The sequence below is a fragment of the Homalodisca vitripennis genome, chromosome 6, assembly GCF_021130785.1.
Source record: "Homalodisca vitripennis isolate AUS2020 chromosome 6, UT_GWSS_2.1, whole genome shotgun sequence".
Taxonomy (NCBI): domain Eukaryota; kingdom Metazoa; phylum Arthropoda; class Insecta; order Hemiptera; family Cicadellidae; genus Homalodisca; species Homalodisca vitripennis.
This window is the reverse complement of record NC_060212.1, coordinates 122,206,805-122,232,689: the sequence shown is the minus strand read 5'-3', so window position 1 is coordinate 122,232,689 and position 25,885 is coordinate 122,206,805. Positions and strand designations below refer to the sequence as shown.

General features: G+C 32.0%; 1 protein-coding gene across 2 annotated transcripts; it reads left to right on the top strand.

Moving 5' to 3' along the window:
• The first annotated feature begins 1,703 nt into the window (after window positions 1-1,703).
• On the top strand, window positions 1,704-24,306 carry LOC124364872. Of its 2 annotated transcripts, XM_046820665.1 has the most exons (10): window positions 1,704-1,906; window positions 2,671-2,756; window positions 5,594-5,747; window positions 9,255-9,319; window positions 12,016-12,120; window positions 13,433-13,585; window positions 14,950-15,516; window positions 18,273-18,415; window positions 20,542-20,632; window positions 24,107-24,306. In XM_046820665.1, exons 3-10 carry the CDS (start codon window positions 5,599-5,601, stop codon window positions 24,181-24,183), a joined length of 1,350 nt encoding a protein of 449 aa, XP_046676621.1. In that variant the 5' UTR covers window positions 1,704-1,906; window positions 2,671-2,756; window positions 5,594-5,598; the 3' UTR covers window positions 24,184-24,306. The 2 variants fall into 2 exon arrangements, with proteins under 2 accessions (XP_046676621.1, XP_046676620.1); XM_046820664.1 differs by lacking the exon at window positions 2,671-2,756.
• The last annotated feature ends 1,579 nt before the right edge of the window (window positions 24,307-25,885 follow it).

Sequence of the window (25,885 nt, the reverse complement as noted above, 5' to 3'; positions counted from 1 at the left end):
TGGGAGTTACCTTAGACCGATCTCTCACTTTTAAAAGTCACCTTCAAAAGACAGCAGCAAAGTTGAAAACAAGGGCTAATATAGTACAGCATCTTGCTGGATCAACTTGGGGAGCCAACTCAAAAGTACTGCGTACCACTTCTTTGTCCCTTGGGTACTCCGCTGCTGAATATTGTGCTCCTGTGTGGCTTAATAGTGCACATGTGCGAGAGGTCGATGTCGTTCTTAATAGGGCCATGAGGACAATTACTGGAACTCTCATGGCAACACCAACACCTTGGCTCCCAGTGCTGAGCAATATAGCACCACCTGAGATTAGACGCAAAGAGGCTCTTCTGAGAGAGTTCAATAAGATCGTGTCCAATCCCGAATTGCCCGTTATGCGCGACCTTCCTCAGCAAGATAGCCGGCTCAAATCACGCAAGCCATCACTACTAACAGCATACCAGTTGATAGAGGAGAACTTTACGCCTAATGCTAACTGGGCGTCATCCTGGGAATGATTCGATGGACGGAACAAGTTCTTGATATCCGATCCTACGAAAGCAGCGGGTGGCTTGGAAATTCCTCGAAAGGAATGGGTTTTATTGAATCGTTTTCGAACTGGGGTTGGGAGAAGCAATCACTGGAAATTCAAGTGGGGTATTACTGACGACCAGACGTGTGATTGTGGCGCAAACTCTCAGACAATGGAGCACATTGTAAACGACTGCCCTTTGCGATTGTTTTTTGGTGGTCTGGCTGGTCTGAGTGGTTTGGAGGATGGGTCTCTAAACTGGCTCAGTAATTTGGATTTAGCTTTGTGACGGGAGATCTTAATATTATTTTTAATTTATGACTCAAGAACTTTGTTCTTACGTACTTTTTAATAATTGTAATTTTTAATTTATTTATTTATGGATAGCTGCCTTTGTCCCCCATACGATATATATATATATATATATATATATATATATATATATATATATATATATATATATATATATATATATATAAATTAGTTAAATTAACTTGGTTCTTTCGTAAAGGTATTTTTATTGCACAATAAACTAATTTATTGAGTTAATACGGTATCAGTGAGCCAATGCGCCAACTACAGTTCCGGCAGAAACGTTCACTCATCACTTCATACGCTACTACAGGCTAAACTAAACTTCCAATAAAAAAATGATAAGTTACAAAAAAAATATTCATCTATTTTCACACAACTTTCTCGCTGACAAATTTTGTCTGATCAAAAAATAAAAAAAATCCTCGCTTACTACTTTTTTCTTGTCATTGTAAACGCTATGTAAAATGTAAACAATAATCAAAGTTATTTCGAAATTTTTTTAATATTTAAAAATGTAACCAATAGATTGCCAATATTAAGAGCTTTAATTTGACGCATCTTACAGAATTGTACGACATTGGCTTCACTTTTAAATCGCGAGAGGAAGCCGTGAAGGTCACTAATTTTCGCAGTCTGTTTTCATACTCCGCCGGGACAGTTTTAACACAGCGAGACTGACTTTTTCATGCAGGTTAGTAGTCCGCGGCCAAGTCTACGGTTAAAAAAACACAGGGAGACTGACTTTTTCATGCAGGTTAGTATCATTAGCATGTCGGTTACGCGAACCGAGGATTTTACCCTCTACCAAAACGCTCAACGCGCCTAAAGAAGTTTTCACTTCAAAAAAAAAAACAACAGCTGGGCTGGGCACTCAAAGGCAACAGGGAGTCAAGACATGGCGCGAGTTCGTTATTTTCAATTTTTTTGGTCTGTCTGTCCCTGTCTTGTAATCAATGTAGTGTTAACTGTTTTTGAGGGTTACTCATAACCAGCAAATTCAAACATTGAGTTTACAATATTATATGAGCTTATGTTACTGTCAGTGATTGATTCATTAACTTAATTTAAATGCAGGTAATTAGATTTTAAATAGATTTAAAATTATCTTCCTTACTTGAGCAATTAATAGCCTATCTCAGACTACAAAGCATTTGAGTCAGACTTCTTATCATATTTAGCTGTTTAATTCCAACTATAACCCTGTATGATTATAGGTTATAAGAAATTAGGCCTACCTGTTTAAACAATATTACTATGTTGTTTGCACCTATTCAATTATACCAAAAATAAATATTTATAGATATCATTTAAGTTAAATCAAATAATCTTTAATTTTTAGAGGTTTAACTTATTTATTAAGTTTGAAGAAGGCGATTTGGAAATCAGTTTATAATAGTTTTAATTTCCTAGGCTCCATCTTAAATAATGGATCATTTTAAGTTACCAACTATCTAGTCATAATTATTTTAGTGGCTGCAGTATAATAAGCGTCCAACACTCAAGTGATCGAAACATCAATATTCTTAAGTAAAGAATCCTCCTTACATCTATTTACACCAGATTACGTTATATTTTAAATACAATGTATTTCAAATTACAGTATAAAAAGTAATATTATGGTGAATAAAAATAATCTAGGATATGTATTTTAAAAAATATAACAAACAAAACAGTATAATATTTATATTTACTTTCCACTATTTTAAAGGATAAACATGTTTTACATAAATACAATATGTGCAAAACCACTGCACTTGTTGCCATTACAGATCTGCAGTATTAGTGTCAGTAACAAGTAATTCAGTGTTAAACTATTACCAGAATACTGTTTGTTTCAGTAACAGCTGGGCTGAATGATTTGTTCTCGCAATGGATTTTTGCTTTTGGGTTATTCTGTAACTAGTAACAGCTCAGTTCATTTCGTGTAAGCAATGAGGCATATATTAGCAATGGAAATAATACTACGCAGATAGACTTTAATAAACAGCCTACACTCGTTATTCAATTGCTACTATCGAATGGTTCGATTGTTTTTATCCGTAGAAATAATTCGATATTACAATTGATTTAACTTAGCATATGATTTGACTATTAGTTATGGTAATTCAATGTAAACAATAAACAGCAAGAAGTAACTAATATTTGTAAACTTTGAATATGAGGAAAATATGTGAAATATTTCTCACAAGTGACTGTTTAAGTGACTTCAACATCTGGATTTGATTCCTGGTAACCCGTGGGGAGAATTCTTTCCTCCATTTCACAAAAGCAGTTACTCGTTGATATCAAGCTGGGCAAGTTGTAATATTATAAGGTTTCTTTGATATCTAAATCTAGGCCATAATTGGTTTTGTTATTGTCAAATTTATGTTTTTAAAATTGTAATGTACGAGATTCTTCTTGTTTACGGTTATTTATAACTCTTATTGTATGTGATTTTTACATATTGAAGTAAGGAGGATAGTATATCGAATTGTTCGATAACAGCAATCGAATAATGAGTATAGGCCGCTTATTAAAAGTCTCCCCTACCTACGCTATGCAATGTTATTATGTGTTTATAAGTAGGTTTAGATTAGGTTATTGTAAATATGTTACTAGTAGTAAAGTTAAACATAACCTTTACAAGTGCTTTCATGATCTGAGCTTGAATTTGGGTACCATCTTGAGGAATGTTTTCTTTCTCTTCATCAGAGGTGCAGGGTGGCGTCTATGGGACCACCGAAGCATGCACTGATGGCCAGGGGCATTTTTGATCAGTATTTTCTCGATCTCAGATCACTTTTCAGATGGTCCAACATAATCTGAGATCCAGAAAGTACCAATTGAAAATGCCCCTGGCCTCAGTGCGTGCTTCGGTGACGCCATGGGTGCCGTCTCACACTTCTGTTGAAGAAAGAAAAAAACAGACTTCGAGAGAGTACCTAAATTCAAGCTCAGCTTAAGTGAGCGTTCGTAATTGTTGACTAACTTTTTCTATTTATTATACATACTTATTGACTGATATCTCTGTTTGGAGACAAAGTAGAAATCTGAAATTTGATCACACAAAAGTTCTTTATGGTATGAAACCTCAGTGTGAATTTCAACTTACTTTAAGATTCAATTGTAACTGTAATTTCGTGTGTTTGCCTTTTTTCTCAACACTAATTTGAAGATTCATATTTTTAAGACAAAAACCACCTTTTGCAAAGAAATGTATAAAGTACAAGATAGAGAACATTTGCCAGTTTGAGATATATGCTAAAGTGACAACTAACCTAAAATATGAAGTAATGATGGTTTCCGTGTTTCAAAAAACATTCTGGTTGATTGTTTTTCACTAGTAGCCCTTTTTGACCAAATAACAGTCCATATTTACATTTTAAAATAGGTATTCTGGGTTTGATGTTTTTGAAACAAATTCATAGTTAAAAATGTTTTATTTAGTTTTAATGGGTCAAACCAATACAACAAATTAATTAATAAGATAAAATTAGTAAATAAATTAATAACAAATAGTACCGTAGCAACAAAAGTAAAATAAACCAATAAATATGAACAGTGGCAGTAATACAACAGTAATGCCATTGTTGAGTACCTCTCCAGTCCAAGGCAAGGACTTCAGTTTAAAATGTTATATTGCTGTAATTATCATTAAATGTAAGTAAGGATGGTAATGCATTGAATGCATAGGTTTTATAATTACCATTGGAGTTTGAATAACATTACTTTCTCCAAGAGCCTATTTTCTCCCAGTCAGAGAGATTTACTTTGGTGAAAATTCCACAACTGACACAGGACATCCCCATGATCTGTAAATAGGAAAAATGGGGAGTACTGTGTTATTATCTGGAGGCATCTAACTGATCCACATAGATGAAGAAAATTAACTTTAAATTCATAAATATCTTATTTTATACAAACATTGCTAATGGCGAAGTATAGCACCTACAGTGGTTATCGCAAGATAACTGTGTCAAGCAATGTGGAGCATGGTTGCTGCTTGGATGGGTGACCGCTGAGCGATCCTGCTATTGCTAAAGTCCGCTCTTGGTTTAGAATCACCTTTAAGCTGTTGGTCCCCAAGTTAAGAGTCAGACAGGAAATCTTAGCCCTAACATCGCCTAGTGAAATAAGACACCCTTTACCTTTTACATTCTTTATTATGTATTACAAACTGGAAACTGCCCATACAACATTTTTTTATTGCCAAAAACACAATATAATTGTTGTTTATGCCTTTCAAAATGATATAATTTTTTATCTATATCAGATCAATTACAAAATTTAAAAAAATGTACAATATTTTCAGACAATTCTGCTGTTGACAAATAGAAAGAAACTTTTTAAACATTAGCCTTTATGAGGAAAAGAGGCACTTTTCAGCCACAGCATATTGAAAAAGGCTTTTTGATGGAATAGGGGGTTCAGTTGAGAGACTGGCAACTTGTTCAATTTTACAAAGACCATACAGTTAGTTTCAAACTATAAAACAATTACTTTCTCTTTACAATTTGTTTAAGATGAAGAAAAATTTCCTTAACATTCATTTGGTTCATACTTACACAGGACTCCTGTAAGTATGGGCTCAAGTCTGTTACGTATCACTAAAGGTAAATCGGTTATATGAGTGGTTAAAATAACTGATATTGTTTTTATTTTTATACCCATATCTGGATTGTTAATCTGTTGTTTACAGATGTTAATAAATATATGTTACTGATGTTATCTCATATTAAACATATTTGATAATCATTATATTTAATGGGTTTTTTTCAGTTATAATGAATAAAGTACTAGTTTCAAGTACACCACATCCGAAGAGAAATCACCATCGTTTTACTGATCTTTTTGATGATGATCCAGTATCTCCCATCACTCAGCTTGACAACAACCCGGTTCATAAACAACCTGTTAAAATTTGTATATCAAAGTGAGTAGTCTAATAGTTTGTACATTTGTATTTGTTTCATTTGTTACCAAAGTAAACATTTATTAATAATTTGTTAGTTCTAAGGTTGAATTATAATCTCAAAATATAACATATTTCTTCTTTATAAAACTCTACCAGTGTATTTCTATGTTTATAAACATTATAAAGAAATGTTTTAGTTTTTGGCAAATTTCGAGTGATATATTTTGTTACCAAAGGTGTTGGCTTAAAGTTGAAACAGTAAGGCAAGTAGGCAAATACTTATATTCCACAGTTTTTAAAACTGTATTAATACATCACTAATATAAAATTGCAAACTTCAAATATTTTTGTATTACTCTGGAAATCTCTCTTTGGTCACAACTGAGTGACTTATTTCATATTAACTTAATATGACATTTTAATGCAGGAGATCCAATAATTATTTTTGGTAATCAATGGTCATGTTTGTTGAAATTATTATTTTTTAGATTATTTACAAAGTACTTATTATTACCATTGTATATTAGTATGGAATTTAACTAGGGTAAGTACTTTTGTTTTCTTTTACATTTTGTTGCATGTTTGGATTTTATATTCTACTAAGGCTAATTAATCTATATCCTGACGTCTTTGATTTGTAATAGTGTACTTATTCTCCTCTAAGTCTTCAGTTACTTGCCTTACTCTACATTCAAGTTATTCTTATCCGTCCATAGTATTAGTAACTAATATTAATCAAGTATTCAATACTTTGATCTTCTATGTTGTGTGGGTATAAATAAGTACTTAGATATCTATTGGTGTGTTTTGCTTTCTGAATACCAAATGTGCTTGATACTCTTGTCAACTTCTTTGTTTTGCTGAGCCTCCATCTGACCATCCTAGAGCCAGCAATGCTGCCCTTCAAAAACTTTTTGGAGGCAGTAAAAAGCCTCCAAAAAGCAACAATGGTAAGCACCATTGCGACAAGATGATCCAACCTCATTCAATTTTTAAATATAATTCAGCAAAGCAACGTCTTTGTCTAAATTACATAAAGAAACCAGACCTGGAAGATTACCAGTTAAAAAACAATAAAAAAAATAAATAAAATTCAAAATTTGAGTCAGACATTTTTTGTTGTGCACCAAAATGCACAGTCTGTTACTAATAAAGTTGCTAATGCTCATGGCAGAAGAGAGCATGTTTGTTGTTTCTGAGCACGGTTTCACAGCAGACAATATCGCTATGTTTAGAATTTGTAATTATAAATTGACTAACACTTTTCATTGGTCATACTTTACAATTCAGCTTGGATTAGAACTCTGATTTAGATTTTGAAGGGTAGAATAAAAGTATGTAACTTCCGAAGGAAAAGTTATAATAATTGGCTTATACAGATCCCAAAATGAGTGCAGCACAATGGTTTTTGTTAATTTTGAAACCTGATGAAGTCATTGAAGTTCGTAATTTTTTTTACTTTAATATCAATGTACTAGACCACACCAATCTCCCAACTCAGCGGATTTGTATCATTCTCATTTCTTTTTGCTTAATTTTGTCCATGAATTCAACAACTCAAGTGACCGTGACATCGAGTAAAGCCATCAATGACATTACTGACGTTATGGATGTCTTGGTTTCTGTGCTAAACGTGACCATCCCGGACCACTTTGTGTAGGAAGATGTAATCACACACCACATTCCAAAATTCGAACCTCCTCACCTAAACCTCAAAACGAAACGAGATCTAAAACCTGGAAACATTGAATACATGTCTCCAGAATGAATCGTGCGCTATCTTGGATTCCTTCCAGTGAGTAGAGGATATCTACAACATATTTTTAGATTGTTAATTTTCATTGACATTTCACTTGCCCGTTTAGAAATTCCATAGAGCATTCTCAAAGAAAGAGTAACACCTGGATTATATAGGATCTTCTCAACTCAAGAGAAAGGCTCAAATTTGATCATTCAATTTATGTAAAATTAAAAAATAAAGAGTTTTAAATGTTTTATCAAAATAAAAAAATTATTATAAACAAAAAATGCCGGGCATGAGACATTTACAATTGATTGAAACAATCAGATAATTTTTCTAAAAGTATGTGGAACTTTATAAAACTAACACAAAGTAACAAAATGTTTCTCAATTCCTAAAATTCAAATTCAAAATGAATGAATTTTTTTTTTAAGTGGCAAATGAATTTAATAATTATTTTGATCTGTTGCTGAGCTAACCAAATTATATATAACATATATAGTTCTTGTAAGCAACTATTGATGAGACCAGTATTATCAATGGTCCTTCTTGTGATTGAAATCGATGTGGCCCGTATCATGCAAGATCTTAAACAAAAAAATATCTTGTGGCACAAATGGCATGTCTGTGTGGTTAATCAAAAAGTGCTTCAGGCATATTTGGACACCACTCTCAAAATGGATTCATTTTTCGTTTGCTCAAGGCGTCTTCCTATGTGCATTGAAGACAGCCAAAATAACACCTGTCCTGTTTTTAAAATAGATAACCCTTTCATCTGAAATAACTATCATCCAAATTCTATTCTTCCCATTCTCAGTAAAACTTTTTAAAGCTGTTCTAGTACCATTTTTTAATCAAATAATTTTGATAAAATTTATGATCAATTCTGAACATTTGTATGACATTACAGTTTGGGTTTGAAACACAAATTGACTATTGAGGCTATATCAGACTCACTCATAATGTTGTTGATGGCCTGGAAAGAGAGATATTTCTCAACCTTTCCAAAGCTTTTGACTGTGTGCATCATGTAACACTGTTGCAATAGCTGTGAACAAGTAGAATTCAGGGCTTGCCACATGGTTGGCCCTCATCTTACTTTACAGACAGGGAACAATGCATGCAGATTGTGAATGCACTGTCATGCACAGTGAAAATGCTCCATGGTGTCCCTCAGGAATCAATATTGGGATCAGATATTTTCCTTATTTATGTCAACAGGTTGAATTCTTCAATCTGGAATGAAAAGGTCATGCAATATGCTGATTATACGACTATGTATTAAATCCATCACAAAACATTTATTTATCATGCGGAACCATAGCATGCTGATTGTATGGTTCTATTGGTCGTTATAGTTCAAACAATAACGTTACGAAGTTAGAACATGCTTATTTGTTCCAGCTAGGATAATAAGCCACACAGATGATTGTAGAATATAAACCATTGATATTAATCAATTTACCCAGTCAAATCTAATGCTTATTGACATAGGAATTAGCTATTGACATAATAACATGAACTTTTCTACGTACCTTGCTCAACAACTAGATGAGTAATAAGTATTTTATCTTATTCTTTAAAATGGCAAGTTAATACTTATAAATCATCCATAACTAGCAACTGCTACGGTTTGCATTTAATTTTACTCATTTAGCAAGTTCTTTTATGAATATTTTATAAAAAGTTTAAAGCTATGCGTTAATAGAACTCTGATTTTGTTAGAGAAAATGTAACCAGTTAAGTTGCATTTTTCATCTAAGCTTTTATGTAATCTGTTACAGGGTAAAATCTGTAAAGCAAGTCACAAGGAAAAATCCGGTTTTACCACAGAATAAGAAGAATGAAGGTATGACGTATCCCATATTACTAAAGTATTCAGTATTTAGAGAGAGGACATGTAGTAGTTTCCAGTGAAATTACTGGGGAACTGTTACAGGTTATCAGCAAAGCCTATTGGCCCCAGCACTAGCACAATCTTCGTCATGTGAGTCACACTCTGCTTTATAGCATGTTTCCTCTTTATATGAAGTATATAAATATTCTGTAGGGAACAATATTACAATGACTTTGGTTGCTGTGTAACATACCACAAACTACAGACTTTGGCACAATAAAATTGTATTACAAATAATCCATCAGTATTTATTAATTATTATTATTATATAAGTGGTATTTTTGTTTCTCTCATTTAAGCCTCAGTGTCAGCTATGACGACTTCGAAGTGCACTGGTTTTTATTTATTATTATTATTACATTTTTGGACCTCCCCGGGAATTGAACCCGTGATCTCTCATTTAGAGAGCCGAGACTATAACCATTAGTCTATGGAGGAGGACTAAGCAGTATTTTGTACCAATGATGGAACTTATTTTTATAACTTTTTTTAATAGAAAGATGAGGACAAACCAAAACAATTATATATATTACTAGCAATTACCCGTGGCTTTGCAGGCAATTTCCTGTAAAACAGGACAGCATATTTACGTATTCTTTTTCTATGACATTCTTGACACTTCTGAGGTAATCGATAGTCAATCAAAGCTATTCCAATCTCCTGATCAATTTTAGATTTAAGTTTAAAGAACTGTGTTTTAGAATCCTGAATTAGTAGAGTGAAAGAGTTTTTATAACATTCAAATTTCCCTCCAACATTCCATGATAACTTATTGAATTGCTCCGATGATTTCAATAACAATTGAACTATTTAGGCCAGCCAGGAGGAATCCTTAAGACAAAAACAATAGCAATTTATGATATAATGCATGGTGGGGTTCTGTACAATTTAGGAATGAAAGTAAGCTTATCTTAGATATATATTATGTTAGTGTCCATGATTAACAGCTTCAAGTGATTGCTAATTGCTAATGACTCTTATTTTAGGCTCTGCGTCTAGGTGAGTACTACTGATTTGGAAGAATTATATTTTCTACACCATGGTTGAGCCGATCAAAAAATATGTCAAAAAGTGTAGAATTATAGCCATTGTAGTTTAATCCAGTCTAAGGTACTTCTAGTTGAGTTTGTCTTGTTTCCCCAATTAAAAATACACACACACACACACACACACACACACACACACATACACACACATATATATATATATATATACATATATATACCTCGTGTATACATACACAGGTCTGAGACTTCTTCAGTAATAAATAGTCTACTTTCGGCCATTGTAATATAGATCTAGACTAAGATATTTCTGACGCCACAGTTGAGTTTGCCTTGTGCTGCGATCAAGAAAATATATACCAACAAAAACAAACTTCGATCATAAAGCGTCTTCTTTCGGCTCTTTTAATTAACTTTCGATCTAACCATATTCGATTACATTTTTTGATGTGTACATTAAGGTGCTTTTTAGAACAGCGTTTATAGTATTTACATCGCATTAGATGGTTTATTGATCATTGGTGCAATCTAAATATAATAATAACTTCGTCTTTGGAATCTGCATTACACTATTGATCAAGCACTTTACAATAACTTAATATTTTCCTACATTTTAAATGTACACAAATAATGTTTCTGTCTGTTTTAAGAATTACAGCTGAGAGTGTTACAGTTGTAGAGTGTATAGTTCACTTTATATTACGTGTCATAGTGCAGTTTGCTGGATCCAATGTAAAACATTCCAAAATCAATAACAATAATTGATAAATAACAATTAATCAAATAAACAATTTAAATTGGACCAAATGGTAAATCTAAAACCATTCTCAAATCCCCCTGAAGATACGCAAAAAGAATTTGGTTAAAAATCGGTCCAGTCGTTTAGGAGGAGTTCAGTGATATACACTGTAGTCTGTAGTTCAGTTTTAATGATTAGTGTTGTTTATAGTTTTTTATTAAGTGCATATTTTAGAGTTAGTGAAGTTGACATACAACATGGTGGTTGTGATTCCTGACTTAGGCGTGTCACAACACTTTGGTATGATTTGTTTATTTTAACCTAGTTTGTAATTATGTATTAGGTTAGTTATTTACCTGAAGAAAAGATCGAATTGCAGATCTCGAAATGTACTGTTACTGATTTTTTTGTTTCACTGAACGATAGCAAATGTCCGGAAAAATCCTGTTTCCTCTCTATATCCCTTGCTTTCTCGGGTTAAGTGCAATTAGTACGTTTCTAAGTAAACTTTGTGATTTTTATTACAATTTTTAATTTTGCTGTTGTGTAATCTTTCCAGAATAACTTTTTAAGTTATTCATATTTCCTTGTTTGATCAGTGTAAAATTATTATTTATTGACTTTATAACATTTATTAAAACCGTTGAAATTATAGATTCGATTTATGATTAAGTAATTCAATCATAAATTCTATTTCTTATGGTATAACGTCTTCGCTGCTTGTCTATATTGAATAAGACCAAACCGATATCTCAGCCTCTGCACTGTAAGGAGTATACCACAGTCAATGTGTTAAACAATTTAAAACTAATAAATTGTACGAACTATATATAACCATACATGTAATACAACTGCTAAATTTTGTATGGTTGTATCTATATCTGATTTCTTGTCTGTTGATACAGAATGTGCCAGCAGTGCTGTACTCAGGGAACTGGGAGCTGTTGGAAAGACACACAGGATGCTGCTCTCTCATTCCCGCAATTTGTATAACATGTATCCTGAGTTAAGTAAGTACTAAATTCAGTCATTACTTTGAACCATTGTTAATACTCAAATCAGATAAAAATTAAGAGTTCAAGAGTGTCTATTTTTATACACAGGTACCACATATACAAGGCACTTGTCTTATTAAGCAATATGTTTTTTCATTGCCCTTGTTATAGGATTCTGTTACTTTTGTGTGTTACTATGCTATTTTTTAAAGTGGTGTGGTATATTTTTTCTGTTATAATATAACTTTCATGACAGTAAAACCAACAGGCTTGGTTTAAGCTTCTTTTTTGATAGCAGATTACTTTGATATCATTATTCTAAACCTTTAGTGATGTATGAAAAAATATTTGAATAAAAATGGAAATGATGTACAATGGTCATTTGAAAAGGAAGTTGCTTTTATAAATAAAAAAGTACATGTAACTTTTATAGCTTTCTATCATATCCAATTGAAATAGCAACCTTTAAACTATATATCTATCTAGTTAGGATTTAAATTTCAACATATATTTATAAAAAGCTTTTCAATACCTTTTGAATAAAATTCTACTGCCTCTGCCTGTAACCAAATGCAGCAGTATTTACAGCAGTGAGGTTTGAACCCGTTCCCTTGATTGTCTTTATTTGTTCTACATTGAGATGTTTCATCACCAGTGGCAATGTTTTGGAAATTCATTACTTTTTCATGGTACCAGGCAAGAAACTGTAGAGCAGACCTCATGCTCTTTTTGTTTTGAGTTTATTAATCAATATTTTTGGTACCTATTTGTCACAAAATGTATTATATCCATGTTTATCAATCACAATTTCATACACTACAGTTCTTGATATTTGCAGAAAGTCTGTGATTGAGAACATTCAGTTTTCCTAATCTTACGATTGATTTGTTCACCAAGGTTTTCAGTAACCAAGACGGTCGTCCACTTCGCTTTTTGTCAAAAACATTGGTTTGTCCTTCACAAAACAATTTGCACCATAGTTTACCTGTAATATAACTCTTAATGTCTGCCTCATATACACAATTCACAATAAATTTCAACCAGTTGCATTTTCTTTGGCAAAATAATCTAATAACGCTATTTAATTCACAGTCAGCAGGATAGTTTATTGTGGTGGTTATTTGCTAGTTTTATAGTAGAGTGGCATAGTGACCTTCTCTGTGACACTGCCTAACATGCACTGAACGTAGCTGTTTAAATACTGTTTCGATCCAAAGCTAAAAAAAATTAAATACCATTGACCAGTATTAGATTCTTTTAGTTTCAAAATTATTCATTACTATAAATATATTTTTCATGCTAAAGACAAGTTTGTTCTTTTTTCTAGTTATTGTTGATTCAGATGAAGATGATACAGAAGCATCATCTCCCATTGACAAACCGCAGGTGAAAAAAATGAAAAGGGTTACTAAATCAAATGCTAAAACAGGTACTAGTGCAGAAGACTCATCCATCAAACAACGTGCAAATTCCAATCCAGGTTTGTTCAGTTTAATTGTATACTTTAATTTTACATTTACTGTATTCATTTATAAATTAGGATTTATTTTGTATCGTTGTTACAGAACAAACATTATTTGAAAGTTAAATAATCAGTCCATAGATTTTAGCCCTGCTTCAAATCTGTTCTTTTTACTAGATTCTGTTTATTAAGAATTTACTAATATCTCCTAAAGTGAACACTAAAGACTAGAAGTGAGTTTAAACGGCTGGAATAGCCACATTTAACCACAGTAACTTTTCAGTCTTATGTAAGTATATATATTTTCTTCGTCATAATAAAAAGGCAAACACAAGTGTATATATATATATATATATATACAATGTAAGTATATAATTATATCGTTATTAGATATGAGTATGTTTTTGAAAAAAGTGGGGCTTGTAAACCAGCATATGCAACATATGTATATATTTTCTTTATAAGGATTAGGCAAACTCTCCTGTAGCACGGTATTAGACTGTATGAACGGTGAAAACAGACAATTTGGGACCGTTCGTTGATAAAAAAGCCGTAGACCATCTTTTCACTCCTCTTTGTAGGTGTATATATTTTCTTAATGGGACAATAAGGCAAATTCAACTTAAACCCTGGAGATATCTTTCATCGAAAGTAAATTAAAAGGGCCGGAAGTATACGTTCTTAACCAAAGCAGGTTTCTGAGACCTTTATTTGTATATATTTCCTTGATTGGGATATTAGAACAGGGACTCAACTGTGGCATCAGAAATGTAATTTAATTATGTAAATATTTTATTGAACTTTTAAATCTCTTAACCACGGGTACTAAAAAAATGATTATCAGATACATGCCTACATTTGAGTGAAAAAAAGTCAAGATTCCATTATATTACATCATAAATGATTTCACTAAGAAGGAGGTCTTATAGCTTGAAAATCAAGTGCAAAGCCGCGGGCAACTGCTAGTAACAAATATAATAGTAATTTTTAAGTGCTTTTGGATTATTAACAAGCTGATTTAGAAGCAACAAAAAGAAAGTTTTTAAACTGCAGATGTTGAGTGGTGAAAAGGGGCGGCAAATTTAGGGCTTAGCCCCCCTGGAAAAATTTGTAGCTGCGGCTCTGGTGCCGTGCATATGTTGAAAGATTAAATGAATAAATATTTTGGGTGTATAAACGCTGAAAAAATATTGTGTTGCTCCATCTATATAATTTGTAAAATAATTGGAATGTTTTAAACGTAAGTAATTTTAAGTTGAATGAATGTATTCAAATGTTAAGTTTGTTCTACAAGTGAGTTCGGTTTTATGTAAATTCTCAAATAAACAGTTTAAGATAATTGTTTTATGGCAATTATTTTTAACTGTTTGTAAATGTTATAGAACTGAATGGAAAAGACAGACCACAAAGGAGAGGAGCTTCAAAGGTTTCAGATAAAACAATACCACTCGGTACTGTAAACCAAGGACCTCCTCTAGATTGTTCTGAAAACATCCCGGCTACAAAAACAAAGAAAATTGTAAAAAAGAGTAGAAAAGCCCCAATTTCAAAAGATTCTTCCACAATTGTCATAAACAGTGGAGATGAAAGCAAATTATCTCGGGACTCTGTACTAGATAATGTGATGTGCAGTCAAAAGAAACAGTGTATAAAGTTGCCAATAATCGAAGATTTGTCTGAAGAAGAAATAATTACATTTACTCCCAGGAGGATAAAAAGTAATAAGAACAAAATTGATACAGCAGTCACTGTAGAAGAAAGCAATAGCAATGTAGATAAGGTAGAAAACAATCTTGAAAATATGAGTGAAATTGTTAATACAGTTCAACAATGTGATAAAAAGCTACCTCCCAGAAGATGCAAGAAAATTACGGAAATTGCACAAGTTGACAAAAAAATAGAACATCCTAAAAATGATAATAATTGCATGGAAAATTCTTTTCCCAAAGGTAAGACAATATTTGTTATTATAAATGTGTTATGCTAAAACAGAATAATTTTGTAATGAAGTGAAGTTTTACTAGAATGAAAACAAAACTAAACAAAAAATTACAGTAGATCAAACATGTATTTGAGGAACAAGATAAAAATTATTCTTAAGTTGAAATGTATCAACGGAAATGACAAATAAACAATCTTTCCGTTTTAGTTCTTCCAATGAATTCAGCCTGTTAGTGACCATTTTAAAATTGTCCATAGAAATGAAAGATTGTAATACAGACAGATTGTGTTATTTTAAAAACTTATTATTCTAGTAAACAGGCATATTTGGAGTAGCATTTAAGAGGTTTTTTGTTTTTGATTACATGATAGTATGTAAATGATTGAATTAACCCTTTGCACTCCGCGGTCCGACATATCGGACATCGTAGTTTAGGCTAAAAACTCCGCGGTCCGAAATATCGGACATCGCAGTTTAGGCCATAAACTCCGACGTCCGATATGTCGGACCGTTGATAAGTCGCGTTTACTGGCTACATAAATGATCCAAATGCACCTAATTTGCGATATACGCAATCTGGGATAGTTATAGATTATAACGATGTACGGTAGTAAACTTTGATACTCTATGTTTTTTTTTTTGTAATGAATAATGCAACATCACTTTCTATGACGTATCAGCTGAAGTCAGGATATCAGCTGGCTTGTGTATTGCTTTGTTCGCTGTGAGTTCGTGCTTTGTTTGCTGTGAGTTCGTGTTTCAGATAACCTCTTTTTCAGTGGATAAATCGTTTTCAATATAATTAGTGTTTTATATTGTTTATAAACAGTATAAAATAAGTGTTCAGTATGAGTGTTCATTATACAAGTGTTCATTATACTTGCTCATAATGAACCTTTTCTGTAAATAGTGACTTTATTTTTTGTAACTTTTAAGTTTGTTCTGTTTTATAACATTTTACTTTGCAATTTTTGCTGTGCAATACAAACAGTAATAAACGGTTTGTGTTGAGAAAACATTTTTAGATTTTATAACTTAGCTATTTTTACACATAAGTAAAATTCCATGAAAAAAGTAAAAATGCTATTTTTTCATAATCAGTGTTATCTAAAATTTGTATTCTTTACTTTGCATTCATACAGAGCAAAAGTTGTATGATTTTTATCTTTCGTGCCAAAACATAGACAATATGCCAGTATATCACAGACATTTCACGATTTGTAGAATTTGACACCAATTGATAAAGTGCCCATAACTTTTTGGATTTTCGAGGTAAGTTCATAAAATTTTGAGTGTAGATACATAGTTAGATAAGAATTCCAAAAATAATAACAGTTTATATAGGGGGTCAATGTAATTTTAGTCAGTTATAAGAGCTGAAAGTGAAATTTTATAAATATTTTTACATAAATATATATAAAAAAATTAAAAAAAAAAAAAACAAGATTTTTGGATCAGCATTTTTTATGTTCTTTTATATGCAGAAACTTATAACAAACAAAACAAAACAAAATTGTTGGCTTTATGTACTAAAATAAAAAAGTTATGATTTTTTTATGAAACCCTTACACTTTTGATCAAATGGCATTGGAGTTTTTCGCTAGTACACTTGCAATAGCCACTGGAGTTTTTGGCAGTGACACAAAATTTCACTCCGGAGTGCAAAGGGTTAATAATTCAAGTTTGAGAGCTGATAAAACACTCATAACTGGATTTTTTACTCCACTCCACTTCTTTTTTATTTTAATTTGTATTATGTGCAAAGTTGTCTTATATATATATAAATTGAGCTTGTACAGCAAAGTGAGTTTTGCAAAGTAGCATTTTTATGAAGTTGGCTAATTACTGTAACTCCTTGTTTTTGTATTTTACAATATATTCAAATTATGTTTTTGTACTACTCCATATACTTTACATAAAATTGAATTAATACAAAACCAAATTGTTCTATATTATTATATGCATGAATATTAAGTCTGAAAATTACTGATAAAGCTTCTGGTAAAGTTTAACTTAGGGAAATTTTAAAATATCACTATGTCAAATTCAAAATGGTGTGTCATTAGGAATAGAAGATTTCCTGTGGCCTAATGTATTATATAAAAAAATGAAACATGATGTAAAGAAGGCTCTGGAGACAGCACTTGAGATTAGAACCTCAGTTTAGCCATGAACCATTTATGGCCAGCAAATATAAGCTAAGAATACAAAAGTGAGAGTTTTCTCAAAAACATATCCTTTTATAATATCTAATACACAATAATCTGTTACGTGCAACATGTATATGCAATTCTGAAAATCACAGATGGCACAAAGGTGTTAATGTGAATATGCTTTGTGGATCTGTTTAATTAGCTGTTGGTCAGAAACTGCTGGTCAAATCAGTTAGAAAGATAGTTTTACAGTGGAAACATTGCATGATAGAGTCATTAGCTGGTGCAGATTTTGAAATAGTATTATATGACTGACATACCACCTTCAATCTTCAAGTGGTAACTACCTATTGGTCTATTTGTCTTGTACATAAGCAATAACATCTTGAGTTTTAAAACTCAAATTACGTTTAGTAAACTTATTTGGTTGATTTTTATTCCTTCTGTCTAATTTGAAAATTTGATTGGTCCAAAAATTACAGTGCAGTAGTTACTTATGTATTATACACACCCAGTCTAAATGAAGTCTGTATTATAAGTAACAATGAATATTTATTTGTATCTTTACAAATATATTATTTGTGAACTTTATTTGTATCTTATCTTTCAGGATGTGTTTCTCATTTCAAGGACGTAGTTTTCAAACATAGCATGCACACTGGAGGCATTACTGCAAATTGCCTTAAAACTGAGAAGCTGAACTTTGGATATATCGAAGTCACGGGAGTTTTTGAAGGAAAACGTTCAAATATTGTGAGTTATATGATTTACCACATATGTTATTAGATTTAAGAAGATCTTTTTGGCTATTGCCACAATATAGAGCCAACTTTGGTTTTCTCACTTAGATAAGATGTTTGATATCAAATAAAGGTAATTTTTTAAATACAAATTCTCGTACTGTATTATTTAACATTTTAAGGAATTGACAGTTAGCTTGCAGTCTCTCAACAGAGATGGGATGTCTGTTCATCTATCTTGCTATGCAATTTCTTATCTTTACAATCGATTAAAACTAATTTTAATCTCTAAAATTCTACAAGCAATTAAAATGCACTGTTTAAATCTGTTCTATGAATTAAAATATTTTAAATCAAATAAAATGTTATAACAAAGTAAGAATGCTTTATTTTACTATCATAAATGAAACAAAATATAGTAAAAATCATAGAAATAAATACAAACACTTACTTCCTTTGTTTAAATAATGTTATTGGTTATAGAAGGTTTGAAAGGATAACAGGAATTCGGACATTGCCATCATTATATTTAAAAAAAGATATAACACATAGCTTTATATGTTGTATGTTTGTAACATACAATGGCAAATGTCCAAAATCCTACACAACTTATCATTTCACAACTAACTTTGTAACTACTCAATCACAATATCAACTGTTTTGGAATTGTATTTGCTTGTAAATACATTTTCAAGAAGGAATAAAAACAGTAAATCTTTTGTAGTTGTGTTAAAAGTACATTTGTATTATTTAATGTAAATATTCATTTAAGAAATACAATCAGTTTGAATGTGAAAATAATTTATTTTCAGTGAGAGGATGTTATGAATCTCAAGGACCCGAAATGAATTATTTGAAATATTTTGTTAACAAATTATTAATAATGTAAATGTTCAGATATTATTTCATCTTAGGTCAGGGTAGAGAAAGACAAATATTATGAGTAGTTGATCGTGCTGGGGAATAATAAGAGTAATAACGCATTATAAATAGCATGCAGATATTAATAAAGTAATAGTCAAACTGTCATAATTTCTCAAATAATTATGAAAGTGTCTAAATACTATTTTAAATTAAAATTGTGTTAAAAAAATACAAGAGCCAATGTTTCTTGAGTGTCAAACATATCTGCATTTATGATTGTTAAAAATTAAAAGACAATTTAAATAGAATTTTAATATTCAATAACTGTTTATGTTATTTTAAGTAAATATTTTGAACTGATCCTTCAAAAGTTTATCTAATAACTTATGATAGATCAGAATTAATTAAAATAAAAAAATAAATAAAATAACAATCTTTTTTGAGTCATATTTAAAAGTAGAGAAAGAGTCTGCTTATTTGCATCACCTCAGAATCAGACTGTGACTCGAAAGAAAAGATTTTCATGTTTTATACTGTATAAAGTGGATTCAATTTTGAGGATATGTAAAATATATAGAAAGAAAAAGAATTGTTAAAATTATTTCATCTTTACCAAGGTCACTATCAAATACATAGTATGTTAATTTATACCTATCTATTATTATAGGAGTATTTATTATTAAACTGGTTTATCATTAACTTTCAGTGATATTGCAATTTATAATATAATAATTTCATCAAGTACTATTATAGTCTCCCAATATAAATTCTCAATATGTAGCTTCTTCTGGCCTCCTGTCACTCAGTTCTTGAGCCATTTAAGTTTATCTGACTTTTAGATTCTTTGACGGAGTGGCTCTCCTAGAACTCCCTTAGTTTTCTGTTTTATAAGTGCACTTGAATTTTCCCTCTGTATTCTGCCTCCATGCCCTTTAAGTACTCTCAGCATCAGTGTGTCCTTAATCTTTTTTTATAGTAGAGGTCTCATTCTGCCTATCCTCATAAACCACCAGCCTCTGCAGGGATCTTATCAACAGAATAAGGGGGAGAGTTGATTCAGTACAAGGCTGATGGTACTGACAATAAGTGGTATGCTTAGAGAGAGGATTTGAAACTGCGCTATCTGTGACTCAGATCCAAAGTCCGACGTCTTAGATTCCTCGGCCATTGGCACTTTAAAATAGAATCAGATAGAATATCCTCAAGTGTTTTACCAATCCTATTATATATATAATCCATGTTCTTGACGTGATAATAATCAGTTTTGTTGTGCAGACGTTTACCGTGCTGGAAGGTGAAGTAGTCGCGACCTGGATGGGAGCCTCACAAAAACTATCACCTGGAGATATTCTTCATGTCAACACAGGTCAGTGCTGATTTGTTCAGTTGTAATTTTTAATACTGATTGATGTCAGGTTACATCATGATACAATATAGTGGGTCATTTGAGCAATAAAATATCCCTGTCATATTGAACCATGATATCCTAGATAACCTTCAAGATGTCACTAGGACCCAATTCGGAAATATTCCTTAAGTTGACTGTCGCTGATATAAGATTAGGAGAAGTAAATATATTTGTTAGTTCACTTTATACGTTACTATATAGTTTAATTCACTTTACTTAGTAGGTGATGAGTTCATATAATGTTTAAAGAAGCTGCTTGCTTAATTTATGATCAAACACTCCAATAATTATGAAATATTATTATTATTTAAAGAAGTTGTCTTGTTTTCTATACAATATATGGATAGCAAAATCTGTTTACCGATTTCTAAAAGTTTTGGTCCAAACTATCATCCTAAAAAAGGAAGTGGCAGATTTGGAGGAACTCTGAAATAAGATCTTGCACAGGTTAAGTTTCTGTGCTGGACCACCCTTGAATTAATCTCAATTAATTGTGTTGTTGATGAGACAATGGAAACACCTCTTCATCTGGATTACAGTGGATGGCTGCTGGGAAACCAGACAGACCTCTTATAGTCTAGGTGTCTGACGTCAAAACGATACAAAGAGTTTGTTTTGAACTTCATCGCCGTCTTTTGTATTTCTTCAAACGTGAGCTCCAGATTCTAGGAGTCAGATTTCAGACACTAAGTGGAACTGTACTCAATAATTAATACAAACGTAATTTGCAAGGATAACTGGAGTGTGCATGAAAATCCTAATGAAATTGAAGGTGTAGAAATCATTCATGAGTCAAGTCTTGGACAGCTTCCCCTCATAATAAACGTTTGCAAACTGTTAATTTGATAATTGGTGTGTATTTATTTTATTTTTGCAAACCACATTATTATACAACCCCCCCCCCCCCTTCACTTGCTGCTTATTTAGGAAAGTGTCTTGCTTTGGAGTGAAAAATATCTGGTCATGTTATGTATATTACAAGAATTTCCATATAGCTAGTTTAACATTTTGTAACTACTTTAACCCTTATAACGTCAGTATATCTTTTCACGACTTCCAGCAAACGGCACAATATATATAAAAAAAAAATTTTAATGTGTAAAGTTCATTTTTATTTTTACTTTCTATAATTATGGTAAGTATAAAAAAGTAAAAATTATAAAGTCACTGTACTCAGGATTGTCAATGTTACGAGACATGTTATTTATCACTAATAATAAACACGGTACTTTGGAATTATACCGACCACACCCAGACATGAATCGTTATTTGACATTTTGCTTCTACTGATTACTAGATTAGCGTAGAACAATATTTCGTCAATATAAAACAGGAATTGTCTTATCGCAAACCCCTCCCCATCCTCAGACAGAGGTCAAAGTCGAGCGGTCTAGTAGATAACGTGATTGAAGAGTCTCGCCGCCCGTTCAGATGATGCGTCGCTTGTTGTACTTCCGTGTTTTACCTCTACATTTCTCCAAACACAAAAATTCAATAAAAACAAACATGATCAAACTAAAACTAAACTCTTTATTGAAAAAACACTCAAAACTTGTTTTTATTCTTGATCATACTCCGCCACCCAAAATGCGAGTGCCATGCCTTCTCGCTGATGTCAACGAAAGAAAAACATCCCTCGAGATAGTACCTATCAGTAAAATATCAAATTCTAGAGAATCTGATCAGAAATATAAATTGAATTGTAATGGAAAGGCAATTATGTACCGCGCAAATCATGTGATGCCGCGTGGCCTGTCGTAATCGGGATTCTCGAGAAAGATAAGATAACAGCGACAACAATACCGATCACAATGCCTGGAAATGCTTGTAAGTTTGTAATTAAAGAGTTGTTTTTTCGTTCTATCATGTTTGTTTAGCTATAAATTTATATTTTTGTGTTCTTCATACTGGTGTGGTCGGTAGAATCCCAAAGTACCTGAACACTAAATAGGTGACACTAAACACTAAAATGACACTAAAAACACTAAATGAATACTAAAACTAAGATATCAATACTTTTAACAAATAAATAAAAACCATATAAACAGAAAACACGACGAAGGAAACCGACTCAGCGATGGTTAGACACGCACTACCTGAAGCCAAACTGCAAACAAAAGCACGCACGCTGTACGGCGTCTGTGCCGTGTAGCGGGGAGAGTGTCTAGACACCACGTCTATTGTTTCAAACAATGTAACGCGACAGCTATATTTTGACGTTTGGCATAGGTCAATAACCCACACACACATGGTTGACGCATACCGTTAGTGACATTGATCGGATTTAAAAGGAACTTAAATTTGCTATAGACGCAGTTTTGTGTCGATGCGCCGCACACCGCGTCTTTGCCGTTTGGAGATAGTTTGTCTATGCGCCATACGGCGTCTGTGACGTTATAAGGGTTAATATTGTGTTACTATTATTTTTAAGTTTTGTTAAAACTATCTCTGTTATTTATAAAGTTTTTATATATAATTTAAAGTTACTGACTGTTCAGTTTAAGAAGAGAGGTAATTAAAAATACCATTTTTGAAGCAGAAAATGATAGGCATATATATACTTTTAATAAGTTGAGTGGTGTTATGATAGTGGTTTAAAATTATCAATGGTAACAAGACAAGTGAAAGAGTTTGAACATTCGTTGCATATGTTAAATGTTTAAAATATTTAGGGGTTCAGGTGTGTCATACATTGAAATGTTATGTACTTGTAAGTCATGTTTCCAATAAGGTAAGCATATGTATATATATAAAATACATCATCTATGAAAAACCTATTACTGATGTTTACTTTTGATTTAGTTTACCAGTTAAGTATTTGGAATGTCCAACACCAACCCTGACTTTCAGAATTCCACACTGATCCAGTCTTTGCGTGAATGTCGTTTGTGGAATATGTGAGTTGAGGTTAATTTATTCACTTTACAAAAATAATTTCACACACTATGGCGACATAGCAAGTTTACGTCACACAAAGTGCGTTATTAATTTAAAAAAATACATGGAAGAGAAAAAACACTATATCCAAAATTGGGCAAAAAGTCAGGAAATGCCAAAACAGCAGATATAAAGTACGAATTTCATTAGGTTGCCATGTACAAGCTGTGACTAGATGAAAAGAATTTGGACTAAATTCAATTTAAGTCTAAAGAGAATGGAGTTTGACCCAGAACACACATCCCAGGGTTACCTCCTTGAGAAATTATGTTAGCTAGGAGCACTGTTTCTTTCTCTCACTTTCCTGTAAAACTTACATATGTTACTGATGAAATATGTAATAAATTATTTACAGGATTGTAAGATTAAATTAAACATTTTAATTCCTTTAACTGATTGAAATGCTGAGGCTGGATATATATTGAGCAGAGTGAGCAGGAGTGTCTCCTAGTTATTACAAATAGTAAATATGTAATGTGTTGTGGTTTGTTACAGATTCAGGATACAAATTCCAAAATGTGGGGGACAACAGTTACGCCCGTCTACTGTACATCAAAGAAAATCATCCATAACCTTATAAAATATACAGTATATATTAGTCTTCTGGTCAACCACTGTAGTTCTTTTAATGTCAATTGTAACATTATTTAATAATTTTGTACATTTTATTCATAAACTATTAAGATTTTATGTAATACTGATATATTTTCATTTACCTATGACCTATTCTGCAGTAAAACACTTCATCAGGCATAAGTCTACTGATAATTTGAAGCTAAAATTAAATTAAAGTGATAATCAATTAAAGGGTAATGGATGCAAGTATACATATTTCTTGTTGCAAGTTAGCTCTGGAAATGGCTACAAACTCATAGTAAGTCTTTTGAACATTGTATAATATAGCGGTTCTAATATCACAAGAAAGATATACATTTTAAAGCAGGTTAGTTTTGTTTCAAAAATTGTATTACATAAACTGTAAACACTTGCCTGAAATAACTTTGGCAAATAATGTCCCCCCTCCCCCCAGTATTCTCATGATGATGGGTTTGAACTCTGCTAAATTCAGATTCATATGCCACTGATATTACTTACTACTACTCATTAGAGTTCTCAAAGATAATATTCTAAGATTTCAAGATAAATAATAACTCTAGAACCAGCAGTAATTAACTTCACACTAAAAAGTGACAAGATTGATTTGGCTCTTTGCAGTCTACATTTGAAAAATTATGAAAAATGGAGTTGTAATACATGATTTTATTTATGTCTGTACATTAATTATTATTTTTACAACCTTTGATTTCAGTTTCTAAAATATTGTAGATTTTCACAATATTTACAACAATCGTTCCATCATCAGAATGCTCCACATGAGGGTTGTCATCGTTTAAAAATTTTAATTCACACAAAATAATTAAGGACACACAACATATGGACAGTAGTCCTTTTTTAGTATTTGATTATGATAGTATTTTTTTTAGTATTTAACATATGTAGTTAAAAATTGTGCCCGACAGCTACACATTAGTGTAAGGTATTTATTTAAACATGGGATCACATTTAACAAACCACCAAGACAGGCAAACAATAAAAACACAATAATGAAATGCATAGCAATAAGTACCCCATCGGGCGCATGACATGCTTTACGAAAGCCCAATGTATACCCGATCGGGTACACAACAGAAGCTGTGAATCGCATATACCTAAAAGGGCAACGCCATATGCTTACAAGACCTGTATTTAATAAATTGATAACAACAATATAAAAAGCACAATCAAAGAAAAAAATTAAAAGAAGTATAATCAAAGAATAGTGTAAAAGTATAATAAAAACTTTCTCCCTTTACTTTCCAAACTTTGTACAGTATATCTCCATTACAACAGTCACTGGCATGTATGTACTGAAAATTATTTTAGAGGAGGCTGTCTCACTGAGTAGTTAGGAGATATATGATATCCTCAAAAAACTTAGGCTTGGGAACCTTTCCCTGGGAAATTATTGAGCTTTAAGACCTCATGAATATGTTGTAGCTTTTTTTGAACATACATGTATATTGGCATAACATAAAAACTTAACAAATTATACCAGAGCTTTGTGACATGCGTAAGTCAGGAATCACACCCACCATGTTGTGTGTTATGATTTTTTTTATTTTAACCTAGTTTGTAATTATGTGTTTAGTTAGTTATGACCTGAAGAAGAGATCAGATCGCAGATCTCGAAACGTAGCGTTACTGACTTGTTGTATCACTGAATGATGGCAAATG

What these genes read in the sequence shown, in the direction of transcription:
- LOC124364872 (XM_046820664.1), top strand. Translation starts at nt 5,599, where the DNA reads ATGAATAAAGTACTAGTTTCAAGTACACCACATCCGAAGAGAAATCAC. An exon ending in ACAGAATAAGAAGAATGAAG is followed by an intron (nt 9,320 to 12,015) that starts GTATGACGTATC and finishes CTGTTGATACAG; the next exon opens with AATGTGCCAGCAGTGCTGTA. An exon ending in TAACATGTATCCTGAGTTAA is followed by an intron (nt 12,121 to 13,432) that starts GTAAGTACTAAA and finishes TCTTTTTTCTAG; the next exon opens with TTATTGTTGATTCAGATGAA.